At 35.4% G+C, this 26,897-nt stretch overlaps 1 protein-coding gene across 1 annotated transcript in view; it reads left to right on the top strand.

Moving 5' to 3' along the window:
• RYR2 (ryanodine receptor 2) overlaps positions 1-25,514 on the top strand; it is a 440,097-nt gene extending 414,583 nt beyond the window's left edge. Inside the window, exons 94-104 of the mRNA XM_074144589.1 lie at positions 1,986-2,116; positions 2,749-2,791; positions 6,262-6,395; positions 12,101-12,161; positions 13,094-13,240; positions 15,026-15,160; positions 17,431-17,587; positions 19,417-19,481; positions 20,767-20,867; positions 22,304-22,355; positions 24,005-25,514. Coding sequence (XP_074000690.1) covers positions 1,986-2,116; positions 2,749-2,791; positions 6,262-6,395; positions 12,101-12,161; positions 13,094-13,240; positions 15,026-15,160; positions 17,431-17,587; positions 19,417-19,481; positions 20,767-20,867; positions 22,304-22,355; positions 24,005-24,100 — 1,122 coding nt within the window. The 3' untranslated portion in view covers positions 24,101-25,514. The remainder of the gene's footprint in view (positions 1-1,985; positions 2,117-2,748; positions 2,792-6,261; positions 6,396-12,100; positions 12,162-13,093; positions 13,241-15,025; positions 15,161-17,430; positions 17,588-19,416; positions 19,482-20,766; positions 20,868-22,303; positions 22,356-24,004) is intronic.
• The last annotated feature ends 1,383 nt before the right edge of the window (positions 25,515-26,897 follow it).

Consider the following 26,897-nt stretch of genomic DNA (forward strand, 5'->3'; position numbering starts at 1 on the left):
AGAGCCTGATTTGCTGGGCTGACACTGGATCATAGGATCAGCGTTTGCACCATTGCCGTATCAGCCAGACAATACAGCAGTGACCTGTATCAGAAGCTGCTTGTGACTGTCAAAGGCAAGCTGTGAATGCGCGTGGCCAGAGGAAGCTAGAAGCCTGCATTACTAGTCTGTCAGCTGGGTCATTTGAAAAGCATGTAGCTACTGCATGTTGTGGCTACAGACAATGTCTACTTTTAATATACACTCTAGTGGTAATATTTTTGCCAGGAACTCTGTCAAGGTTGTAAGAAATAAAGAAACCATCTTTATTGGCAAAATGCTGCTCCTGGTTTAGGAAGACTAAATGCCATAAATCTCTGAAGCTGAGGAGTATTTCTGAGATGTTCTTCCCCCATTTTTACACTCTTCCAGGGGCAAAAACTATAGGTCAAAGTGCAAGATAGTCCTAAATTAAATGGACCTTTCCTGTGACCCAGTATGGCTGCTCATTTGTCTTTACAATTATAATTCATTCCTTTATTAAGGTTTTATAGGGTCCTTGCTGTTTTTCTTTTCTTTTAATGGATAATACTTTTTCTATGCTAAGAAGACATGATCTGCGTTTGTAGCTGAGGCAAATGGTCATCATACTACTGCATTAAGTGGTTGATTTTCATCTCCACCTTAAGTGTCTCTGCAGGTCAATAAATACTAAAACACATTTTCCTGTTTCACTGGTTGGCATGCAGCATGAAAGTTTTGATTTCTGGCTTTTGAGATGTCCTTTTCTCCCAACTCGTACCTTTTTTTTTTCACACTATGACTTTTTAATGCTACTTTCCCACACTGTTTTTTTCAAACTACATTTATTCTCTGACTAGAAGGGAAAGACATTATTATCATTATTTGCCATAATGAATTGCCTTCTTTCCAGTTCTGAAAAATCTTCATAGCTACAGGTCTGTGTATGATATTTTTGCTTCTGGAGATTGCTGTGCATGAAATCCACTATTTTTTTTTTCTCAATTAGCAGTGTGAAAATAAAATTGGAACTATTTTTATCGTATCTAATGCAATCACCATGTTGCTTGAGTAGTCTAATTTTTATTATTACTATTTCATTATACTCATGTCTGTATAGTAATACAGTCAAAGTGGGTAATACAGGGTGGGTGAATTCTGGGGACTTGTGAAATAATTCCAGGTAAGAGTAGGGTTTATTTTGGTAACAGATTTCTAAGAAAAATCCACTCCACTGGGACCACTAGTTACATCTGCCTTCTCAGGATGTACTTTTGAATGTCATCCAGCTGATAAAAGAGAATTGTAGGTAAAACCTGATCCTTACTGCTCAGATATCTCAGCTGCTGGCAAAGAACAACAGAGCACAAACCAAGTAGATGGAATGTGAATGTGATTTAAGGATTTTTCTTTTCGCTTGTTCCAGTCTTAACTCTCTGCTGTAAAACCACCTTGCCTCATGTTGTGAAACCTCAAGAATTCTTTAACAGAATGAAAGGCAACCTCTAACACTTCTGGGTACCAAAATGCAATCCAAAAGTGTGATACCATTTGGAATTAGAATTTCTAAGCATTTAAAAATTACTTTTATTTTAGTTGTCTTTCACTTTTAATGTCTTTAATAGCTCCATTGCACTGATGAACTGTTTTTATTTGAAGGATCCCTTTTCAGGGTGTTCAGCCATCTTTTTACAACTGCGTGGTGTACTGTAGTTATGTGATTCTGAATGACCTGGTCCTTGCGCATCTATACCTTTGCAGTGTTCTGGCCAATTGTCAAATCTTTTAATTTTTTTGAATACTATTTTTGCTGTGTTCAGTTTTCATACTGTCGTAGTTTAGGCTGGGCTGGCCACTAAATGAATGGCAGATGCTCTCTCAAACCAGGGCACAAACTTAATATTTCATAAGAACCAGCTTTTCTTAAAAATTTGCAGGCATGTCAGTGCATTTTAAATATTTCCTGATATTTTTTTCAATTGCAGGTTCCACTGGTTATTTTTAAGAGAGAAAAGGAAGTGGCAAGGAAATTGGAATTCGATGGGCTGTATATAACTGAACAGCCATCAGAAGATGATATTAAGGGACAGTGGGATAGACTTGTAATCAACACACAGTGAGTTTCTTATATACTCCATCCTTTTATAGTTTTGCAAGGAATTGTTCTTCAAGCTCCACAATTACATAGTTGATCATCCAGCTTGCCTGAAATAAACACTTGTGAGGGATATATTTCTATCAAGGACATACAAATATTTCAGGAACCTGTAATGCTAATGTTTACTTTTTAATCTTTTTCATTCCCAGCTTTTTGTTTTAAAATAATTTCTATTCCATAAAGGAAAAGAAATTGCAATGAATTTCTTTTGGCAAGCACAGTGATGATTATGTGGTGTTGTCAGTTCTAGAGTGAACTGTTCTTTGGATCCTTTTAGTGTCTCTTGAAGGCTCTCCTTTAGAAACATATTTAAATTCCCAACTCTGCCTGGTGGGACTGTGTGAACCAACTTCTTTAGAAGCCTGTTTGCAGGCACTGGCTCTGCCACTCTTTCCCAGCCACATTGACATGGTAGTTGAATGCTATTTAGCAACTTTCATTCCAATGACTTCACAAATGACTAGCTGGTGAGAGCAACAGCAAAGCATCTCTTAGAACAAAACCAGTATGTAGTTTTTATGATGTCTTAGTAACTACTGCATATTCTTATGATTGTCTAAAATGTAATCTTGTTAATCTATGCTTTTCAGGTCTTTTCCAAATAACTACTGGGACAAATTTGTGAAAAGAAAGGTAAGGCTTATTTTTAAAAATATATATGAAGTTAAAATGAAGTTTTAATACATGTTTATTTTTGTGTTTGAAGAAATGCAGACTACACTTCTTTGAAATATATTTTTGATTCAGTATAGATTTCTGTATTTACCATTTTCAAATACACAGAATTCCTTATTCATTTCATGCTTACAACTACTTTTGTGTTGTTTGGATAGTTATTTTTTCAAACTTTTTCTGCATACAGCTTGTGGCATAGAACAGGAATTTAAATACGTTCATGAAATTCTGTGGAGAATTTCTGTGTACACTTGTATGTATGTTACAATATATGTAAATTGTTTTGTCTGTGTGTACTTAAGTATTCACATACATGCACACAGAATAGAGAGTCCCTCACCCAGGAGAGGGCTAGAAAGGATTTTGATAAGAAAATAGGACAGATTGAGATGCTTAGGTACAGGGCATAGTCAGACAACTGTACTGACCAACAAACTATATACATGCATCTGGCCTTTTTTGTCCCTTATCACTCTATTTTCTCACACTTTTTCCTCCCCAAATCACCTAAACCCATCCCTTTTCCCACCTTTGCTTCCTCCCCATAACATCCAATAATAAGTTCTGTGCAATCCCCAAATGCTCTTCTTTCACCATCCCATAATGTATCCTACATCCCTTGGCAGTAGCCCTCTTAGTCTGAAAGGTGATCTGGAGAACTACTCCCAGTGATTCGTCTCCATGGGTTTCATACCTGGACACTGAGGCTGAGTCCCCTGGGACAGCCCTGGGAAGTACCTACCAGGCATGCTATCTATTCATTGAGAGTCTGTTCTTTGAGTTCCTGCCTGCCATTGTGCCCCTGCGCTTCTCTGGGCTTCAGGAGATGGGCCTTTAATGGGCTGATGGGCCTGGGAGTAACTGAGCAGAGTATTCTTTGGACTCTCCCCCAACCATTATCTGTCTGTGCTCCTTTGTGGTTGTGTAGATGAACTTTTATCAAGTAACCTAACAATCTCTTTGTCTCAAAAATAGTCCTCTGTAAGCAGAGACTGTTGATGTTCATTTCTTATGAACGTTATGTCAAAAGTTTTCTCAGATTGCTCTTAGAAAATAAATACTGCGTGCGTACCTGTCGTGGTTTTGACCAGATTGACCAATCAGAATGACAGATGGCCCCTCCCTCCCGCCTCTAAGGAAAAGAGAGGAGAGGAAGAAATAAAAGAGATTTATGAGTTTAGAAAAAAACTAAACTAATGAAAATATTAATAAATAATGAAATAATAAATAATAATTAAAAAATATTTAAAAAAAGTAAAGAAGAAAAAGTATACAGTATATACAAAACCTTATCAAGCTCCCAGGATGATGATCACGTCACCAGCAAGCACAGGGGAAAGCCCCAGGCTGGACTTGGTGATAGACAGGAGCTGGATTCTGGATCTGGAGTCAGGATTGCTCGGATCGGGATCAAAGGCAGACGAACAGACAGGGTCCTCCTCAGATGTTGGCCATTGAAGGAAGAGAGTTGACCCTTTGATCCCTCATCTTTTATACTGAGCATGATGCAGATGGGATGGAATACCCTGTTGGTCAGTTCTGGGTCACCTGTCCTGTCTGCTCCTCCCTACAGGTGTGACCCCTCTATGCTTTTCCGCTTCCGACCCTCCAATGGGGCAAATAACAAATTTACCTGACCTTGGTTGTTATAGCAATAAGTATAAGCAAGGGCCTCTCTGCATACCATTCCTTGGTATAATCAGGTCTTATCAGTATGAGAGTGAGCAGTTTCTGAACAATATGCTGTTAATTTTCAGAGTTTAGTTAGTTAGAAGAGGCCCAGCTAAAAAAGTAAAATTACTGAACATAAAATTAGTTCTGTTTTACCTCAAACCAGGACAGTACCATAGTTTACAACAAGAATACTCTTCCTAGTGTCTGGTTATAATTTAAAAAGAGAGTGTTTATGTTGTTGGATCAGTTACCCCTCCTTCACACCATTTAATGCCAGTCTTGAATCACGCTCTTGGAAACATGTCTTTTTAAATAGTAGCAGCTCTTCTGCTTCAGAACAGTTTTAGGTGAACCTGTCTAAAAATGCTTTGAGTTCTGTATTCATTTTGCTGTTAAAATTATTTTTTTGCATATTTGAAGTTGTTACATACGTATTTCTATCTGTCTATCTAAGCAAAGAGGAGGGAGTAGCTTGCACAGAGTACTCCAGAAAGAAGGAAAAAATTCTGCATTGCTTCTGTCAATCTAGTAGGTCAAGGAAGGTTCCTATCGAAAGGAAAGGAGCATGGTTTTAAATTGTGTGGAATGTTTGGTACTTTATTTTTGGCTGAGGAACTTCTCCACATAGATTTAAGTGCCTTCAAATAAAGTGTTTTACAAAGCATGTTTTCTTATGTGTGTATATATATATCTAATATATATTTGTATTTGTATATAAATATACTTAAATCCCCAGCTTAGTGAATGATCCACAGTCATGAAGCACTGTTTTCAGACAAGTGAAAAAGAGGGCTTGTCTCTGAAAATCTGCAAAAACATCAATAAATATTTAAAACATTGGTTATTTGAAAGCTGATAAAATACCACTTCACCTGCAGGAGTCATTCAGTTATGATCTTGTTATCCAAAATTTTGTGTTTCTTTGAATATTCTTTTGAAAATGAGGAGACAAGATATTTAGGAAGGAACTGTTTGTTCAGTGAGAATGAGAGCAAGTAAATCTTCATTTCCAGAAAAGTTTCTTATGAAACATTTCGTAAGAAAGAGATGGGTGATAGCTCAAATTCACTGAAAATCATTTTTAGCTGTAAATCTCTGTTCAAGATCTTTTGATTCCTACTTATTCTATGTGCATTATAGTTTCATTGCATTATTAACTAAAAAAAAAAGTTCATAAAATTATGCAATGGAACTAGTTAATAAGCGAGGACATTTTAATGACTATTTCAATGTGAGATACTTCCTTTTAACAGAAAAAAATACCCAAAATTCCCAATCATGATGTTTAGGTTATTTAAAAATCCTTTTTAAGCAGGATAAATATGTATCTTTTTTTTTCTTGAAAGGAATAACAAGTAAGGGTCAAATATTGTCTTTGAGAAATCTTATTTTAATCAAACCTCTTCATGTACCTAGGATATTCAAAACATCTCTTTCCTGTGCGAGCTCCCAGTGTACTTTTTTTTCTGGCAGTGATGATACTGATTTAGTTATTCTTCTGCTGGGTTGCTTTCCTCTTCCTGTTGTCATTAAATGAGTAGGAACATCTTATCTTTGACATCTACCTCTTGCCTCTATTGAATCGATTGCAATTGAGCAGAAAAAACAAATAAAATTACTGACTGATATGATAGACAGATGGAAACAAATAGATGAAAAAGATCATGTATGTTAGACCTCTTGTGTTCAGAAACTAACCTAAAAAACTGCTAGTCTACCTAACTGATTCTCTTGAATATCCCTCCTAACTTTAGGTCATGGATAAATATGGTGAGTTCTATGGCCGTGACAGGATCAGTGAGTTATTAGGAATGGACAAAGCTGCTCTCGACTTCAGCGATGCTCGAGAAAAGAAGAAACCAAAGAAGGATAGCTCCTTATCTGCTGTGTAAGCATTTGCTTCTGGTTTGTTCATGTGATTGTTTTTTTTTGTTTGGGGATGTTTTGTGTTTTTTCTTAAGTTAAAATCAAGCATTCAGTTTGTCATTCTGATTTGAATGTTCTTGTTGCTCTTTTATGTATAGCTATATAAGATAAATCAATTCTTAAGTTGCATGATATAGTGAATTTATTTAATTATAAACAACATATATGCAGGACTCCACTGTATTTTATGTATGAAGGTTTAGTTTAGTGCACAGATGCTTGGATGCATCACATTCCCACTGTTTTGATGGTGTCATTACAACCAGGCTGGAAACTCCTTTTCATTATTCTCTCAGTTGAGCTCAGCTGGAAAGAATGGGCAAAATTGGCACAGTGTATTCTGATTATAAAGAAATGATGGAATGAGTATAAGTGATAGTGACTGGTAAAATCTAGGAAGTTGGATGATAAACTATAAAAGGATGTGAAGATTAGTTTTCCCTAAACTGTGTATTTGCCTATAATCTGAGAGACAAACTTGAAAAAAATCCCTAGATATTCAGAGCAATTGCACTCATTTTCCTTCTTAGGGTTTTGTAAATGGAAGTTTTTTGTTTTCCTTCTGTTGGTTTTTGTAAGGCACTGCAAAAATGTTTTTTCCAGTTCTACATTATAAAAGAAGATATTCAAATAGATAGAATATATTTTAACACAAGGCTGATGAAATATTTAATTTCAGAATCGGGCCTGAAGGATGCCAATTTTTTGTTACATCTCTACTGTCTGCTCCATGTTATATATGTTAAAAAAAAAAAAAAAATTATGAACTCATCCGTCTTTCACGTTCTTCGTGGAGAAATCATTCCGTACTTTAACAGATGAATATGCTGTGGGAAAATAAACAACTATGACAGAAATTTACAGAACCATTCACATAAAATTCATATGCTTCAGGAAGGTACATGTATCCACTTTTTACCAATTTCAGAAACGAAACACTAATGAAGCTACTAAAACTTATGCATATTCCAGATTCAGCATTTGAAATATATTTACAGTGCAATGAAGAGAGAGTTGGCAAAAGCTCTGGAGTCGAACTCTTACTGCACTACTTTTGGGCAAAAAAATGGAGAATAGTATGACCTGGTACAGATCCTAGTTGTAATACCTCTGCTTCTACATGTACCAGTAGGAGGTGGCCCAGACCTATGTCTCTCTCAACACAGAAGGGAAATGCAGCATGAAGCATTCCTAGTACAAATGAACCAGGTTTTTCTTCTGTCTCCTTGACCCCTAGCTCCTATTGTTTCTTCCCATTTTCTGTGGACAAACAACGTTCCATCTGGGTTTTCTTCCATCTGTCTTTCTGCAAGGGACTCGGAGCACTCTACTTGCAAGTGACCATGGTCCTTCAGAAGCTCCTGCCCATCCCACTGATATACTGCATAAAAAAATCCTCTGTGTACTGTTATATTTTAACTCTGGAAGAGCTTTTCAGCTTATGGATGCAGTCTTGAGTATTTTTTAAGTTATATATATTTAAATTTATAAATATGTATTTGACTATTTAAATAATAATTTAAATATATTGCAGTATTATTTAAATACAACCAACTAAGGAGGATGATGCAGTTGGAGCTTTACTGTGGATAACATAGTAAAGACAGTTAAATTTTGCACACTGGGATTGAGACAGTGCACTGGTTTTTCATTGAATAAGTTTCCTTTCTGGAGTGGATGGTGTTAAACTAGCTGCAGCATGGATGAAGTATATTTGAGAGAATAATATGAAAGTTATTTATCAGAGATGTCATAGTGAGGATAAACCTCTCAGTCCCTTTACCTTCCTAACTGCTGTTCTTGGTTCTGTGGTCATTAGTCTAGTCAGAGTCAATATGAGGCAACTGAAGCTCAAGTATCTGCAGCAGTCAGTGACATAAGGCTAATTTGGTGGAAAATAAGCAAGGCTTCTGTTGGGTGCTCACGTGTTCTTTCCCTTTCAAGAAGAGAAAAAATGTAAAGAACTTTCTCCTGGAAGATGTGAGGTTTCCATAGTTTGATGAGAACATGAACCTTATCATAAATGTGAAGTGTACAAAGAATGAGTGCAGTTGGCCTCAGAAAGTGAGAGAAGTTAAAAGGTCTTATTCTTCCTTGTCACGAGAAACAATCTAGGTTTTCGGAAGATTCTGGAGGAGGTTACCCCCTTGTTAGTAACATAGTACTTTGGAGAACAGTGTTGCTGTCTGATAAACTAGTAGACTTTTCCCTCAGGTGACAGCCTGCCTTTTGGCCATAATGGCTGGTAAAAAAGTAAGGGATTTTAATTGAGGTAGTTTCTACACCTGAAGTCCCAAGATTTACACCAGATATGATATCACCACAAACCTGTGGATGTGCCTATTTATCCAAATAAAAGTGTATATCTGCAAGTGGGTAGTGGCTTCAGGCTTCATGGTTGAGAGGCAGGTGTAGCTACTGTGAAGGTATAATGTCCAAATTCCCAACCTGTTCCATTGAGAGGAATGGCTTATATGTGGGAAACTCATCTTCAAGTCTTTCCATTTACAGATGGTAACGTAAGATACTTCCTTCTTTGATTATTTCCTTGGGAATCTTAAGCCTAGTGGATCCTTGCAGAGTCTTTGAGTAGGATACTTTAAAAGTAATAAGTTATTCTATCTGCTATATCTCCAAGGCAGACAAATAACTTAAAGACACCGAGTAACTCATTGTTTTGTTTTGGTTCAATGCTTTCTTTTTGTAATGGTCAACTGGCACCATTCTCTATAACATATCGCCTGCTGATGTTGTTCAGTGCCTAGCACAAAAGGATCACTATTTCAACACAGTGCTATAAAAATGATAATATTTTGTACCTAGTTGACCAATTAATAAATAATGAATGTTTCTAATCTGATGGGATGCTTTCTGTTGTACAAATAGTAACATTAACAGATCTTCCTAAACACCTACACTGAAACTCATTAATTGGTAAGAATGATCATATTTTCATTAATGATTTTTCTTATAGAAAGATGAGTTATCTTTCTGAACTGTTTTCTCTGTTAGATTAGCCTCCTGAAACAATCTGAAAGAACCTTTAACAGAACATTTCCATGTCTGCTAAGAAAGTTACATGAGCGAAATAATTAAAACTGACTCTTCCCAGTTTTAGTTCGTCTGTCATTTTGGAAAAAGGTTAAAGGCCACTGCAAGGCTATTTTTCAGTTTGAACTTGAAGTAATGATAGTTGTTGCTCAGCTGGCAATGCCCTGGAGCTGCTTGGAACAGCTCTGATGTACAAACATTAAAATGTTTCAGGATGAAAAGTTCAGAATTTTCTGATTCCAGTTAACATTAGTATTATTTGATTGCCTGAGCGAAGAAAGAATAACTTTTGAAAACCTACTATGTTATACTTCTACTGCATTCAGCTGTTTGGCCTTAAGAAAGGAGCTGTAAAAAGTCTGGGTGTTGTTGAAGGTGATGAAATATTAGTGCAGGTTGCAGCCAGATGTAATTTCTCACAAGTTTCTTACTGTTTATTCAAATTGTGCGTTCTCACACTGTGCCATCGTTCACCATCACTAAACTCAGGTACTACAACTACGTACTATGGTGTATGATGACCTGTTCAATGATGCAGAAAAAGGTCAAGTAAAATTTCATTCAGACTAGGAAATTCATCCAATATCATACTAATTAATGATATTCCAAGGGAAACTGGAAACCATACTATTACTTTTTGATTCACAGCTGTAGAGCTTAATTTTTATATAACCTCATAGTCTTCTAAGTCTTTGAGCTGCTTGGTCAAGGTAGCGAGCAGAAATAAACAGGAGAATACAGTATTATGCATGTATTATTGCTTTGCCATCCATATCAGACTTACCTTAAAAAATAAAGATATGGAAAAATGAACAGTTCCTTTTTCCATATAGGTCAATATTCACATTATTTTTAGGAGCTCTACAGCTACTGCTGTTTGTAAAATATAAAATCATCACATTAAATCAACTATAGAGGATTTTTCCTGGTGCTGTTTTTTTTATTTCCATTTCATGAGAGAGTATCCTGCCTGTCCATAAGCAGTCCTGTCCATGGTGTTTTATACATTAAGACAAATATATCTATTAATAGGTGGAATGTAGTTACAAGAATATACCTGTCACTAGAAGTGAGTGGTATTGGGTCAGAATATAGTAAGACATTAACTTGCTACAGTAATATTTTCAGAAATAAATTTCAAGAGGTTTTGATTCATTTTACCACCCGAATATATTATTGAAAAATATTTGAAACTGTTCTTAACATTTTTGACCTTTTTTTTACCTTCTAGGACAGAGTTTTTTTATAAATTTTGATTTCGTCAATAACTCAAATATGGGGCTAGAAAATTTTCTTATAACTTGTGGATGAAAATGATATCAGCAGCTCTTAGCTGTGCTAGATTGTTGTTGCAGAAGCCATTTGATTGTTCAAGAAGCATTCCTGTCTTTGGTGAAATGGCAGCATGCTAGATCTATCTTTGCGTGCTCTTTGGTATCTGGAGCATAGCACAGTTTGGGGACCTTTGAGATTAGCATGATTCTAATAATTTCTTTCAAGGTACAAATGCAAATTTTGTTATGGGTGCATCTGCCCATCCTTGTTATAAAAGCATGTTAGAAAAAACTTGCAACTTTTATCTCTCTAGTGCATGTAGTCGTTTGTTATACAAATATCATCCCTGCAATCCTAGTCAGACAGTAGATGTCACCCAGTGACTATGGCCTGAGTTTACCATGGAAGAAACTCGGGTGAAACCTTAGGCTTTAGTTTCTACAGAGTTGCTCTCTACCATGAAGGGAATAATAAAGCAAAACCAGTTGCTGACCATGCCATCAGTGTGCATAGTAAACTGTCATCAACTCCACCGTACACCACCTTATGAGAAGTTTTAGATTTGTTTACCTGGTAATTTGTTGCCTTTGCATAGATAAAAAAAAACCCAACAAATGAAATGGTAAAAAAGAAAATTAAAGTCTGTTGAATCTTGTTTAACTAGATAATAGACTCTAGAATTCACTGTTAGTCTCTGTGCTTATGTTATTTTTGTCTTTACAGAGCATTATTAATATAACTGTGCTCTTCTGCCTGCTCTGAGCTAAATGTATAGTCCTGTGGAAGTTCAGTGAAGGCAGAAAAATATAATTCACTGTGAATAAAGGGTCAAAAAATTTACCCTAAATGAGTTACTGTATCATCGAAATGTTTTCTGCGTAGAAGTAAGATGTATGTATGAAAGACCTGCTTTGTGTAAATTTGAGAGCAAGGGTCAAATCTTTCATAAATCAGAAAATTTCTACTACATTTCTTCTGCTTTTCCCTTTTTGTTCAAGTATACTAATACACTTCAGAAGGAAAAATGAATTGTTAATTAAAATAGGTTGTAGACTATTTGAATAGAGGTCTTGATCTAAGTTTGATTTAATGCTGTTTTTCTATTGTAGTAGCTCCACTTATATCTATGTAGTGTTTATATATTTATACAGGAGGTTCAACTTGTGTCTTTTGCCTTTAGTTTTATGTGTAAAAAATGGTGTTAATTTTTGGTTGTGTTAAAGAGTAAATACTGTTGCATATAATACAAGTAGGAGTTTGGTATTTCTTCCTGCAGATTGTGTTGCATATTTTCCTATCGCATTTTGATATAAGATGCAATTTCTTTCTTTATTTTTACAGGCTAAATTCCATTGATGTTAAGTATCAGATGTGGAAATTAGGAGTTGTTTTCACTGATAATGTAAGTTTAATCAGTATATATGTATATATATGCTTATATTCACTTATATTCTAAAGAGCAATATACACTTTTTAACCCAAAAGTACTTCAAAGGGAGGTGGCGGGGGGGGGAGGTGAAAGAGCAGACGCATGGTTCTTTGTTGCCATCTGAACCTAAACCCCAACACTTGCCTAACTCAATTTATTTTACTGATGGAAAAAATGGTTGAGGAACATACAATTTTGGAACTAGGACTGCTGGAAAATGAGTATAATCTGACTTCAGTCAGGAAGAGTGAAATGATAACTCTCCAGATCTACAGACAGCATGATCTGTAAAGAGAGTTTGTTCAGGAGTAGGTTATTTTCTAAAGAAGGGCCTGTAATTTCCCTTATAAATATGTACTTGTCTTTAACTCCAATAAAAATTAAATTATAGAGGAAAAGGTGAAATTAACATTTGTAGCAACAGTAAACTACTAAAATAATACATATGTTTAAGTAGTAGTTTTAGTAGTTTGAATTAATTATAAAATTCCTTTTGTGGCTTGTGAAGTCCTTTCATTTGTCATTAACCACCTTGGGGATTTAATATTTTAATGTAATTATTTAGAAATTAATAAATAAAAAATCATTTAAATCAGAAAAGACTTCTTACATTGGAAACTTTAACAAATAAGTTTTTAGCAATTTTGAAATTAGTTTTTACAAATTACATTTTAGAATATGTCAGTTTTGATCATTCTTTCTGATCTCTGTATTTGGTGACAATATTTTTGCACAATGAAAAATTCTCAAAGATCTCTTGCAAAATCTGTGTAAAAAAAAAAATCATTGTTTTCTATTTAAAGAAAACCACATTCAAGCAATTTTTACCTTTCCTTAGTGTTGTGAATTAACTTAAAGATAATAGTCCTGAGTTTGATTTTGTGATGTACTTGTTTTCTTGTTAGTCTTTCCTTTACCTAGCTTGGTACATGACCATGTCAGTCCTTGGCCATTACAACAATTTTTTCTTTGCTGCTCATCTCCTTGACATTGCAATGGGATTCAAGACGTTACGAACTATCCTGTCATCGGTGACCCATAATGGCAAACAGGTATCAACTGTCATCTGTTATCTTTCTGTTGATGACAAAATTATTCTTTTGTCATGACATTTAGAACTTGGGTCAGTGTGAAAACTAACCAATGGGATTTGTAACCGTAATAAAACGGGACTAGGCAGTCTCTAGCTGTTTTGAGCAACGGTGTTATAAAGTTACTGATTAAAATTTTTTCAAGATTCATCTAAAGAAAGATGCAGTTGAGACCCAGTTACTCTTTTTGTTAGAGGGCTGTTTGAGAAACTCTTTGATAGTAATAAATCTTGTATTAAAGAAATTATAAAATTGGAAATTGCATTCCTGATTTAAATAAAGAAAATAACTAAGGCTTTTCATCTACTGAGATCTGTTGTAGAAATGTCATTTCATGTAGCCTGAGACTTAGTGTTCCTCAAGTCTGATAGCCTTACTAGTTCTAAAGACCTTTATAAACAGTTGTTAATGGCGGGGGTGGGGGCAGAGAAAGCCATCTTTGGTCTGCTTATAAGATTTTCCAGCAAGGCAACTAATATAATTCTTATTCAGGTGGGCTGGGAATGGCAACATAAAGATCTTCTCTGTTGTGCATACTTATGTGCTGCTACAGTATGATGGAACTTCAGTTCTGACTGTGTACAGTGTAGGTGCTTTAAGAGTCTGGTGGCAAGTGCCATTTGGAAACTTATGAGCAGCAATTTATTTTTCAGGGGTTTTCATTTTATTCTCTTTTGTTTTAAGCAAGTTTGATACTAGAGAAATATAAAATCATTAGCAATGATTTTTTATAAATGCAAAAGGTGATTGAGAGGCTTTCTTTTGCAAATTTAGCTCTGCTTTCAAATGCACTGTTCTCATCAACTATTTTTACAAAGTAATAGGCATTTAAATGGACACGCTTTATATCCAAAATAGCTAGCGCAGCACATGACATATAGAAGACTCTTAAGTATGAACTTACCATGACAAAGTGTTATTGGTTTTAGTTTGAGGCAAACTTATATTTAATTTGTATAAAAAAGATTGTCTTGAAAAGTTGCAAAGATCAACATGCTGCATCTTTTTCCCTTAAAAGAACAGAATTTCTTAAATTCTTAATTCTTAAAAGAACAAAAAAGCGAAAAAAAATCAGTCTGCACCTTTTAAAGATAGTCCTGAATTTTTAGCAAATTATCTATCAAGTAAGGGGGCATTATTTAGGGGGGGAACTTTTTAGATCTGGCAGCTGTGCAAGTGAAATATCAATTTGCAGGATATTGCAGCTCACTTCCAGCTGCTTTCCGTAAAACTCAAGACAAAATTTTAATGATACAGTTGAGCAGTGGGGTATTTATTGCTGCTTCTCTGAGGTAGATATTAAACTATTAGGAGGAATTTGTTTTATATGTGATCTCATAGATGTAACAAAAGTTGTTTTGGTATTAAAATAGTAGAAATACCATATGGCAACTATATAGTAAGTAGTATTAAATATTAGTATTCTTAGGTAATAAACCTTCAGATAATTTTGTATTATTGTGTGCTTTTCATATTGTGGTTCTAATAGATTTTTTGATTGCTTATGTATCCACTAGGTTTGTCTTTGTTTCTGAAGAATAGTTTTCCTTCAAAATAAAGCAGGTGAAACGCACAATTTTTGCATGAAAACATGCAGATATATTACCAAATATTACAAACATATGCAAAGAGACAAAGTTAATAATAAATATAAATTATTTTTACTTTCATTCTCTTTTTGCAAAGAAAATTGTATAGCATAATTCCATGGTGGTGTTATATCCATTCTATATTTTTGTCTTCCAGCTTGTCCTAACAGTGGGATTACTGGCGGTAGTAGTATACTTGTACACAGTAGTGGCGTTCAATTTTTTCCGCAAGTTCTACAACAAGAGTGAAGATGGTGATATGCCAGACATGAAATGTGATGATATGCTAACAGTAAGTCTTATTTTTTACTTTCCGGATTTTTTTCTTAAACTGTTATGTTTTTGTCCTGACCTTTCTTGTCCTTTCTATTCATGCAGTTGTATCATTATCCAGAAACAGGAAAGACTATAATTAAAGGCAAAGGAACAAATATAATGAACATCCCTAACAACTATATATATATATATACCCTGTGTATGTTAAACAAATACATCTATAAATGAATAGAAGAAATGTAATGGTATTCTTTGCTATAGTTTCTCAAAAAATGAAAAACAACTACAAGCTGTGAAGCTGAGCCGAGTCAGTTAAAGGGCAGTACTTCTGAATCTTGAGGTTCTGCAGGCCATTCAGGAGGAGGGTCAGTTATAGGCAAGGATTTCATAAGCGATTTAGGTACTGAAATGCTTGTTTAAGCTTGGAAATCCATCAGTTTCCCTTAGCGTGAATTGCCATGGTTATCTTCAATTGCCAATTCTGTTACTGAAATCTCTCCTGTGCTCAGAACCACTGAAAATTATTTTGTACTTACTGAGACAGTGCCAGGCTTTTCAGTTGTGGCTGGTACGTAGAGCTTAAATCACAAAGAATTTCAAGATGTGTTGCTGTTAATATCCTTCTAAAAGTAATCATCTACAAGAAGTTATATATATTTCAGTATGTTATGCAATATGAATCAATTCCAGGGAATTTATGCCATTTAAAAGCCCAATATTTAGATAAACTGTGGAAGCAGACTAGTATGTGTATAGTTTTGTCCAGTTTGGGACACTCAGTACAAGAAAGACATAGATAAACTGGAGCATAAATCAGTGGAGGGCCGCTAAATTGTGAGGCGCTGGAGCACTTGCCCTTGGAGGAGAGGTGAGGAAATTGGGTTTGTTTGGCCTGGAGAAGAGAAAGCTTCGGGCGGGGGGGAGTGTAAGAGCAGCTCCCCAGTGCCTGCAGGGAGATTTCTGGGAAGTCAAATACAGGTTCTTTACAGCAGTGCATGGCAGGTGACCATGGACATAAAGTGGAAAAAGGTGTTCTGACTGAGGAGAGCCGAGCAGTGGATCAGGTTGCTCAGAGAGGCAATGACCTGACTGGATAAAGCCTAGAGCAACTTTATCTGACGTTATAGTGGACTCTGCTTGAAGCAAGATTTGGACCAGAGACCTCTTAAAGTCCCTTCTCACCTGATCTGCTCTGTAATTCTCTGAAAATACACTTACAAAAAGGCTACCATATTGTACAGGAATGAGTTAGAATAATGTGTGATATGGTATAAAATCAGAATTATCTTTTGTAAAAGCAGTAAGACTTCAATGTGATGCTAAAAAAAAAAAAAAGAAAAATACAGGGAGTATATTTTTATTTTTGGTTATAGCAAAATAACTTTTAAAACTTTTTAGATAACTAACATTACATTCACTCTTGAAGTTAGTGATTGAATGGTGAAATAAAAACTCTCTCTAAAAATTGTTATATTTTTCAGCCATTGGTCACTCAGCATTGTATGTTACTAATACCAATTTCTTACGTAAGGAAATTTGGAGGTAAGAGTGGCATAGAAATAACAGAATGGATTTTTGGTATGGTTAGGTTGTTGTCATCACTACTTTTTGATAGGGAGTGAGAACCCTGAAACTGTAGTTTGTAAAGCTACTTAAAGAAAAAGAACCAATCCCCTGCTCCAGACCTCTGAGAGTGATCTAATTTTCTATTAAGTTATAGCATGATAAACTGGAAATTTTGCATTGTTGGCATCCCACATAACTATACTGAGAGACCTATTGTACCACTTTTCAGATCATAGTTTCATAGTATTAGTCTCAGACTTTTTCAATCACTAGCCTGTTCTCTACACAAACATTCTCAAAGATTTTCTGTTTGTTTTGTTTTTTTAAATTTTTGTTTGAGACACCAAAGATGGGGAAAGTCATTCACTTTTGAGTTAGGAAAATGGAAAAGGCAGCTGTGGTGGTAACGGAATTTCCTATTTGCACATTACTGAAATGATTGTATGTGAATCATGGTGTGTGCTGGGCTTAAGATAGTGGAACCTTTTATCTTTTTGAACTGCTACATAATGACAGAACGTGAAACACTGCACCTTCAGCTGCACAGCAGCATTTCACCTCCCTCAGAAATATACATAACCTCAAATGGGAGAAAAAGATAACTTGACATACTACAGTTGCTAGACCACAGACCAGTTCTGCCAATTACTGAATTTGCAACAATGGTTTTTGCTTTTAGCTGCAGACAAACTCTATATTCCTTTGTTTTGTGTTTTCTAGTGCTACATGTTTCACATGTACGTTGGAGTACGTGCAGGTGGAGGCATTGGTGATGAAATAGAGGATCCAGCAGGAGACGAATATGAAATCTATCGGATTATCTTTGACATCACTTTCTTCTTCTTTGTGATTGTCATCCTGCTTGCCATTATTCAAGGTACGTGTTTGTAACCCCCGGTGAGACTGAAAACGTTATTTTGCAGCACAAAGATCTTAGTAATCAAAGATCTACAGTAATCACACACGTAAGATTCAACCAGGACACCAGGGCAGACCATGAAGCACAGATTTATATAGTAAATCTCACCCAGCTGGCTTTTATCCATATATCCTAGTTAAAATCAACAGGCTCTAACTGAATCAGTGGAAACAAAAAAAGCAAAAGCTCTTTGTTGTGTCACTACAGTTTTTATCTTCTCATTGCCCTTTCTAAAACTCTCCTGTAAGTAATCGGCAAGAGAAGTGATTAGAAATCTCTTTAAAATCGTCTTTCAGCATAACCCACCCTTTGTGAGCTTCTGTGGAAAAAATCAGTAGTGGGTGCTGTCAATATTCCCCCTGCCAGCATCCGATGTTCTTGACCGTCTGGCAAATCTTCAGATTGGTAGTAGTGGTGTGAAAATTGGAACATAGCTGTAAGAGGTTTAAATTTTTCTTACATAAAAACCCCTGTTTGGTGTGATGGCTGCTTACTTGAATGATATCAAAGAGTAAAGAAAGGTGCTTGTTATGAAACAGCTTTACTATATCCTGATTAATGACAATGGAAAGTCAGTTGCCATCAGGTTAGCTTCTGAGTTTGAGTGAAACTACTTGACTGATATTATGGTTTGCTGTTGTAATCTGCATAGTGGGTACTGAATTGGGGGAATTTTCTAGGTTTTTTCTATTATGTTTGTATTAATGGTGTTTAATATTATTGCCTAAAGTACTTAAAAGCTCCTTCTGTTTACATATTATACCTTCGAAAGATTGTCAGGAATGGCCAGATCATCTCTTACTAAAGTTTGCACAAATTAACAGAAGTATATACTTCATTTTGGAAAAGCATGTAATGATTTTTGCTAGGTCCAGTTGCTGTTACAAATAGTGATACCTTATTGCTTGTTGTCAGTTAACAGCTAATTTATGATGATTTTCTCACTTCCTACAAGGAAGTTTAGAAGGCGACTCTGAGCTTGTGGTAAATTGTTTGTAACTGTTACTCAAGCAACAAATTTTTTCAAGGGCTTGGGGAGGGTGCAAATTGTTTTCTAGCCTGAAGTGACATATCTTGTACTGTTTTGTTTCTTCATTTTGTGAGTGGCTGAAGAGTAGTGTCCTCAGCTGTTAAGCTTTGAGTATAATTCTCATCCGGTATTCATCAGTTCTAGAGGACAGTATTGTCAGTAATGATTGTGAAGTTGGTCCTTATTTGCATTGGTGTAAATGAAGGGAGAATCACAGAGAATTTATAATCTGAGCCATACTGTGGTAGTTTTTCTTCATTCTGTATCTCCCTGAAATGACCTCTTGCTTCTGTAGAACCCTGACAGTGGAACCTTGTACCACATGACAATGATAATAAGAGAGGATGCATAGAGCTCTGGGCCTCTGTGCATTTGCCCTGTAATAAATCCCTGAACTCTGTTAAATGTGCAGTAGTATTCTTTCTATAGCAAAGCCTCCATCACTGTAAAACCACATGCGTCTTCATGTAGTGAATCAAAATTAGAGCATTGTGAATAAAACAGAAGTCTGCATATCCCATTTTATAATGCCAAATGGTAGCACCAGCCATGTTACTGGTAGCCATTTTCTTTGACTTGCTCATTTGTCTTCAGGAATTGCATTGTTTTTGTGGATTTAGAATGTATATTGGCTTGTATTATTTCTGCACAAGATTCTTGTTTAATATTTGTTGTTAGAGTTACTCCTGGATTTCCAAATATTATTTGTCACAGTTCTGTTCTTGAACATTAACTATCATTTTAACTTAAACCTTAGGTTTAATTATTGATGCTTTTGGTGAGTTAAGAGATCAACAAGAGCAAGTTAAGGAAGACATGGAGGTAAGAACATCCAAGTGCTGAACCATACCCTATTTTCAGGTTTCCTGAATGTCTGTTTTCAATCAAAATGTGATCTATCTAGTGAATAATTTTTTAAACTAAGAGGAAAATACAGTTCTGTACACGGTCCAATATCATACAATATCCTGGGTGAGGTTCTACTCTCACACCTCAGTTCATTAGATGGAAATAATAACTGAGAATTTTTTTTTAACTTTTTTTTTTGGTATGTATCAAAATATAATAACTTATGTAAGTAGTTCTGTTAGTACCCAATAAAATTCTTTATAGACAATTTTATGAAGAAAAAGCTCTACTCGTGTCCAGGTTCTGAATAGCATTTACTACTCTTTGCTGCCTCCTGTGAAAGATGCATGCTATGTTTTGACAGGTGCTAGCTGCTACCTTGCAAACCTGGGACACAAACCCAGGTTGTCTAAACTGGTGTTCTAACTAAGCATATTTTGGGTTTGTTTTCTGGTTCCTTGTATGGATTTATATTTTTTAATGCCGTCAGATCAAGTGTGGACATGTTTTTGCTGTCAGTGATAAGTTAACAAAAATTCAGAAAAAAAGGCTAACAGCTTATTTTCTTATGACTTTTTAAAGTTTAGACTAATCCCTATATCTTCAGTTTTGTAAACAAGAAAAATCTTTGTATGTTGCTGTATGTTATAATGAATTACATAAGTCTTTTGGATCTTCAGCCTAGAGGTTTCTAACACAGTGTGTTAACACTGTCACGTTACAGTTCATCTCAGAAGTAATTTCCTTTGGTTAATCTATGTGTGAAAATATCCTGTACTTGGTGGTTTTCTATTTTGTCATTTAAGTATGACTATAAGAACTCAGAAAAATGTTGGAAACGCGCTGTGTTTTGTAATCTAAACTTTGAGCATATTCAGTTTCAACTGGACAAGCACAAAAGAGGCATTGGGGTAACTATTGCTATATGTTACAGTAAGTGCTACTTACAGTGTTAAAGGAAAAAAGGGAAAAATCAGCTTTGGCGGCTGTATGCCATTCTTTCTCCTGATACCTGTTCACTTAAAGCTGGCAAAGATTTTTATTTTTTTTTAAACAGTAAGAAGCTATTCTGATGGCAGTTAGACTCCTATTTGGCTGAGATATCCAGTCCCAATCGTTAAAAGAAAACCCTTTTTGTTTAGCACATATTATACATGATGCATTGCCATTTTCAAGAACGGTTACAGTTTTGTTGGCCTTTTCTCAAAGGGGGCAGGTTTATATATACTGTTGAAGTGCTCTGTATTCTTTCTTGTAGACGAAGTGCTTTATCTGTGGAATAGGAAATGACTACTTTGATACAGTTCCCCATGGCTTTGAAACACACACACTACAGGAGCACAACTTGGCCAATTATTTGTGAGTACAGTAAAAATTAACTCCTTGCTAACTTGTGACCCTTGCAGCCTCTGAGAGCTGATTAGCTCTCTTGCATAAGAAAGAGTCAGTACTGTTTGGCTTTGATGTGCAGTCATGCTGTCTGAATATATAATTCTGTAGGGATGGGAGCAAGGAGTGAACAAACTTCATTACCTTGTTTCCAGCTGGGTTGTGACACACCAAGTTTGTGTGAACTAGGAGATGGAAACTGGGAACTTAGTATGTGGCTATGGAGGCGCTGTAAAAAGTAAGGCAAAAGAGGGAAAACTTACATTGGACACAATATTTTGAGTGGGGTGCTGAGGCTGGCTAAGAGAACCTGGGACAAAGGGAGGTAAGGGAACTGGAACGAGGAGCCTAGGGAGGAGAGGGATCAGACCAAGGGCATCAGGTCCACCTTTGGAAAATTGAAGCAGAACATCAGTAACCGCTGAACTCAATCTTTTAAAATCTGGAAATCAAACCATTTATCAGGTCCACAATCACTGTATCACACTGTTCCTCTCCTGTCAAATACATATGAAAATCCAGTGCCAAAGTGTGTTTTATGCTAGTGCTGTCAGTATGAAGCAATGGATGGGTTGTGACTTTGTGTCTATAAACTAGCATTGTATGTGCTTTATAGGGATGTTTGACTTCCACCTGAAAAACAGGTTGTGCAAACAAAATACGTTGAAAGGACTGTCATGAGGGATTTTGTTCCTGCTTACAAAGTACTACACAAATAACATGTTGTAGCATACTTAGTATAACTGCATCTTCCTGAGGAAATGTTTTTTGATATTTTTGTGCATGTTCATATTTCACATTTCTATATATGTTTGGAAAGTCTTTCATGACTTTCAAAATTTATGAAATTTTGAAATCATCACTTAGTGTCCCTCAGATATCTCAAAAGCCTCAAGACTAATGTATTTTAAAAATTGCAAGTTCTTTTCTGTTTATGTTGATCTTGAGTTACATACGCTAGTAAAATATCCCCAATCTATAATTTCATTAAGAGAAATATCTTAATAATCTTCAGCATTTCTTATTCATTGTGGGGAGAGGGAAAAAAAAAGTTCCAACGGCTATTTTCTGTGAGCTTCCAAGTTGGTGTTCATGGGCAAGAAAATGTCTATTATAATTAGAAAGCTTAGAAAATCTTCATTTCAACTGAGTTCTTATTTACTGTAAATCAAACTGAATCTCTTGCATTTTAGCATACTATTCATTGAACAATGAGTGAGTGTCAACAGTGTCAGGAAAGTATATTTAATGTGTTTGGGAACATTGTCATAAATAGAACTCTGGAACTTGTAAGTCCACGAACAGCGTTAACACTGTAAACAGCATTCTGAAAAATATCCATCCCTCTCTGGGCTGCCTAATGTTTCCAAATACTATATTCATAATAGCTGTTTCTTTGCTTGTAGGTTTTTTCTGATGTATCTTATTAACAAAGATGAAACAGAGCATACAGGACAGGTAGGTTGAACAACTCTATCAATGTCAACAATTATTAAATAACACTGATTCTAAAATAAAAATAATTCGGGCTTGGCAAAACTAAGAGTATTCTAATGAATAGCTCCTTATATGGTATGTAACTTAATTCTCATTCTTCTAAACAATTCTTAGGACTTTGGCTGCTTAATGTTAGATTGAGTATTAATTTTGTAGTACTTTCTATTCCTATTTTGTTATCTGACCTACTATTCTTAAATTGTTGCTTCCACAAAATATAATACAGACTATAAACAAAAATAATGAGAAACAAAACATTTAAGCATCCTGTGAAAGCAGCACTCTTCATTTCTCCCTGTTGATTCTTTTTAAATAGTCTTTGTTCTTATTATTATGTATATATAATATTCTATGTCCATATGAATAAGTCCATATGAAGGAGCTTGTGCATATATTTAAAATTAAACTTCTGAGATTAGTTTTCCCTGGAGGTTTCTTCTTTGTTATTCTTCTTTTAAACTTCTGGTGCTTCCTTCAATTTAATATAACTATACTTAAAATCAGTAAAAAAATGTATCAGATTTACAGACTACTGTGTTTTTCTAGTGATAGTCTTGCAACTGACTAAGCAAATTTTCCCATGGTGCAGATCAGAAAAGAAAAAACCTCAAGAGCATCATATATATAGCCCTACAGATTTTGGGTCAGAGGGATGATTTGCTATAAATCGCTGCAGCTTACTCTTTCTGAACTCTGATGTATGTAGTGGGCAACTATAGTCATCTTTGCATAAATCTTCTCAGTCTTTTCCAGTATCAGATTTTATGTATTTGCGTTGCTATTTTTGAACATCCATTTGTCATTTGAGAATTTAATATTAAATGAGGTTTTTTTTAGAAAGTCTCTTTTTTTTTTATTTGCATTTTCTTTTTTCTTGGTGTAGAGTGTGTCCTACTATATTCATTAAAGCCCGATTTCTACTAACTATTCATTTTTCATACTACTGGCTGATAATTTGAAAATTGAGAGTACTTCATACTACACGACATGTAACACATCCTTTCTACCATGGAATTTGTATAACAATAAGCACATTTAAGTGGTGTGATTAAAATGGCAACAAACTGACATCCTTTACTATTCTCCAGTCTGCCTAGAGACAGAGCCTTACCTGTACAAATTATCAGAAAAAAAACCCCAAACCAACCCACCACTGATTTGGAAAGTATTGCTATTCTAAGATATATATTTAATGGCCATTTTGTTTTATGTATTGTGTGTAGGTACATTTTGAAATGACTGATGCTGAAATTCAGTCAAATTTCTATGACAGAAAATATCCTGCTTGTCCTGATATTTGCCTCATGACCAGCTTTAATTGAGCTCTACAGTGCTCCTGGATGTGCAATAAGAACTAAATTACATGGTCCTCTTCTATGTGTTTCTCTAGTGCTTTTTGACTAGGTGAGAAAAATCTAAAAGCTACTCTAAACTGATCAAAGTCATTTACATGACGAGATCATTTACGTGATTTTGTAGATTGATATACAACAACCCGGTATGCACAGGATCAAAAAAGTGAAGCAGTGTATAAAAAAAAAGAGGAAAAAGGTCATAGTGGTGGTTTCTCATTGAATCAAGCTAAATAATTTAAATTCTGTTTCTTTCAGGAATCCTATGTATGGAAAATGTATCAAGAACGGTGCTGGGAGTTTTTCCCTGCTGGTGATTGCTTCCGAAAACAATATGAAGACCAGCTCAACTAAGCAGGGATGAGAATTTCCAGACGAAAATGCATCCATGCATTTCCCAACTCTTTTGGGAATGTCTAACAGATTTCTTAAACCCCCCAATGCTCTGTGCTTTTGGAGCACCAAAGCTCTGTTTTTTAATGACCCAACTGTGCTTTTATTTTCTTGTGTATTTGCTTTGAGAACACTGGAGTAAAGAACAATGAAAAATAACAGCAACTCTGGAAAACAAACCAACACTTGCACACGCAAAAGATAACCCTATACATAACATGCACACATATGAAGAGACTTGAGACAGCTTATTTCTGAAACTGCCAGATGATGCCCTTGTCTATAAGATCACACCTGGGGTTACATGGTAGCAACACTCATTCAATGTTTATTTCATCATCCTGGAAGGATGTAGTTCGCAGAGCACTGTAAAAGATTGTTGTGGACACTAAGTTGTGGGGAAATAGTGCCTTACTATATGTGGGTTGAGCTATGCAGAAGATGAGTGCATGATGACATCATTCTTTTTTTCTTTGTCTTCCCTTTCTTCCAAGTTAATATTTATTTTGTGGTTTTAGTGAGTTTGGGAGGAAGGGATTTGGTTGTGCACATCTTTTTAATATGACTGGAGTGTCTCAGGACAAGATTAGGTTAACCTCATCAAGTTTATTTCACATTTACCTTTCTCTTTAGCTTTTGCTCTTATTTTGGTAATGCTCTGATGCAACACTGCAACTTTATGAAATCTTTGTATGAAAACAAGACGACTGCAAAAAACACTTTAACAAGAAATGTTTCATTGCATGTTTATTATGCAAGTTTAAAACAATCAAAAAAACCAACCTTCAGAAGCAAGTTGATCAACATGAAAAAACATTCACAATAATTATATCCATAGTAATAAAGTGTTGTGGGCTTTATTGTACATCTGGAACAAGTGTCATCAGCCAACAATGTATATGTTATGAATTTGACGGTAGTTTTGGTTTATTTTATTTTTCTTTCTTTCATTTCTGCCACTTGTGATCGATAGTTGAAGTTGAAGATTTTCTCATTAAATTATTTTTTAAAAGCAAAGCTGAAGCAATATCCATTCAGGGACTCCATCAGTTGCATCATGAAACACCAACGATGTGTACATCACTCCATTTTGAGTCCTTTTCAATTGTAATGCCAGTCTTTACAAATAAAAAGAAAGATTCAGAATGGAAAGAAGCTGGTTTTCGTAGCATTTGGGGTCTTTGTTATGGAGTCTTTTTATTAATCCCTGAATTAATTACATCCACAGGGTCAAGCTGCTGTTTTCTTAATGAAAGTGTTTTGTTTTGGTTTTGGTTTTTCTTCTGGACTTCTTGCTGTTCTGTTGCTCCACCTCATTTCTGTGCAGGCCACAGTTTTGTCATAAAATAAATTGGCTGTATCGATATTCAGTTATAACTAAGAATCATAACTCAAGAAATAATCCTTTAAAAATACTAATTCTATATTCTTAAAAGCTAGGCTTTCAGTTCAGCAGATTTTGAATATTCCTACTCTGAAATTGGCATCCTTATGAGGATTCTGCTAAAATTCTCTCAAATTCTACAATACTTGAGGCCAGAGGCTGGGAATGCTGATGATGGTGGGAGGGGCAGGTACAGTAGCTACAATTTGTGTTCAGGTTTTAAACCACACACCCCCCAGTTTGCAGTATTCGTTCCAGCTTTGTTTCCTCCCTATTTGGCACAACTGCATAAAACACTTTTCATCATCCTTTCTGGGAATTGTATGTAAGATTTAGAAATGGGGGATTGCAATAATGTTCCTTTTTGAGCGTACAACATGAGAATAGTTTTCATGTGACACGCTATTTTGGTTTTGCCCATTTTGTTAAGAAATGTGTTGCTGATGATTCTGACTGATACTATAAGATCCCTTTGACTTGAAAACAAATTCAAATGGACTTTATAGGCAAATACCAGACTAATAGTAACATGTTTCTTTAAGTTCAGCTTCTATGTCACAAAGCTTCTGGGACATCATTGCTGTTGAATCCAATAAGCTGTTTAACAAATATATGTGAAGCCACATTTAAACATTAGAGTCTTTCAGGGTTTCAGGATTAAATCTACTGATTATATGGTGATGCAAAAAGTTTCCTTTTAAGTATGAAAAATCTTCATTTATTGAATTAATTATAGCTTCCACAGAAGGAAATTCCTACAGCTAAAAACTCATTCACTAGAGTTTGCAAGATTAGTATTCACTGCTGTAAAAGGCTGTTAATTGGCTTTGGCAGACCTCCAGAGCCTGGTTCATGCTGTCCCCTCTGCAATGGCTGTAGACTTTTTGTGAGTCCTTGAAACTTGGCATTTCCTCTTCCATTCAGTGCACAAAAACTTGCCACTGAGAGCCTCTTTCTTAACACTTAACACATCCAATTCAAGAAAAGAAACTCACTTTGAAATTAAAAATAAGAGTATGTGTTGTAGGAGACTGATTTATTTTAAAAGTATGCATTTCCTGTGACTCATACTGTTTCCGACACTAATGTGCACTTTTAACAGGATAATATGATTTAGACAGGCCACATACTGCATGATACAGACTGTGGTGTCCAAGTTAATACTGTTTAATTTGGTTTAGACTTAAACAAAGTTGAAGCAAATTCTTAGATTTTATTGAAAATTGGCGAACTGTGAGAAACGCAACTTCTTCGAATTTTTGTGTTGTAAAAGAGTCCATAAAATAAGCAGTGTGATCATATGAACACAGCCAACCAATACAGAAAATTCACTGCTTTAATAGTTGTATCACAAGAAATTAATATTGACATATG

This window comes from Numenius arquata, chromosome 2, assembly GCF_964106895.1.
Source record: "Numenius arquata chromosome 2, bNumArq3.hap1.1, whole genome shotgun sequence".
Lineage (NCBI taxonomy): Eukaryota > Metazoa > Chordata > Aves > Charadriiformes > Scolopacidae > Numenius > Numenius arquata.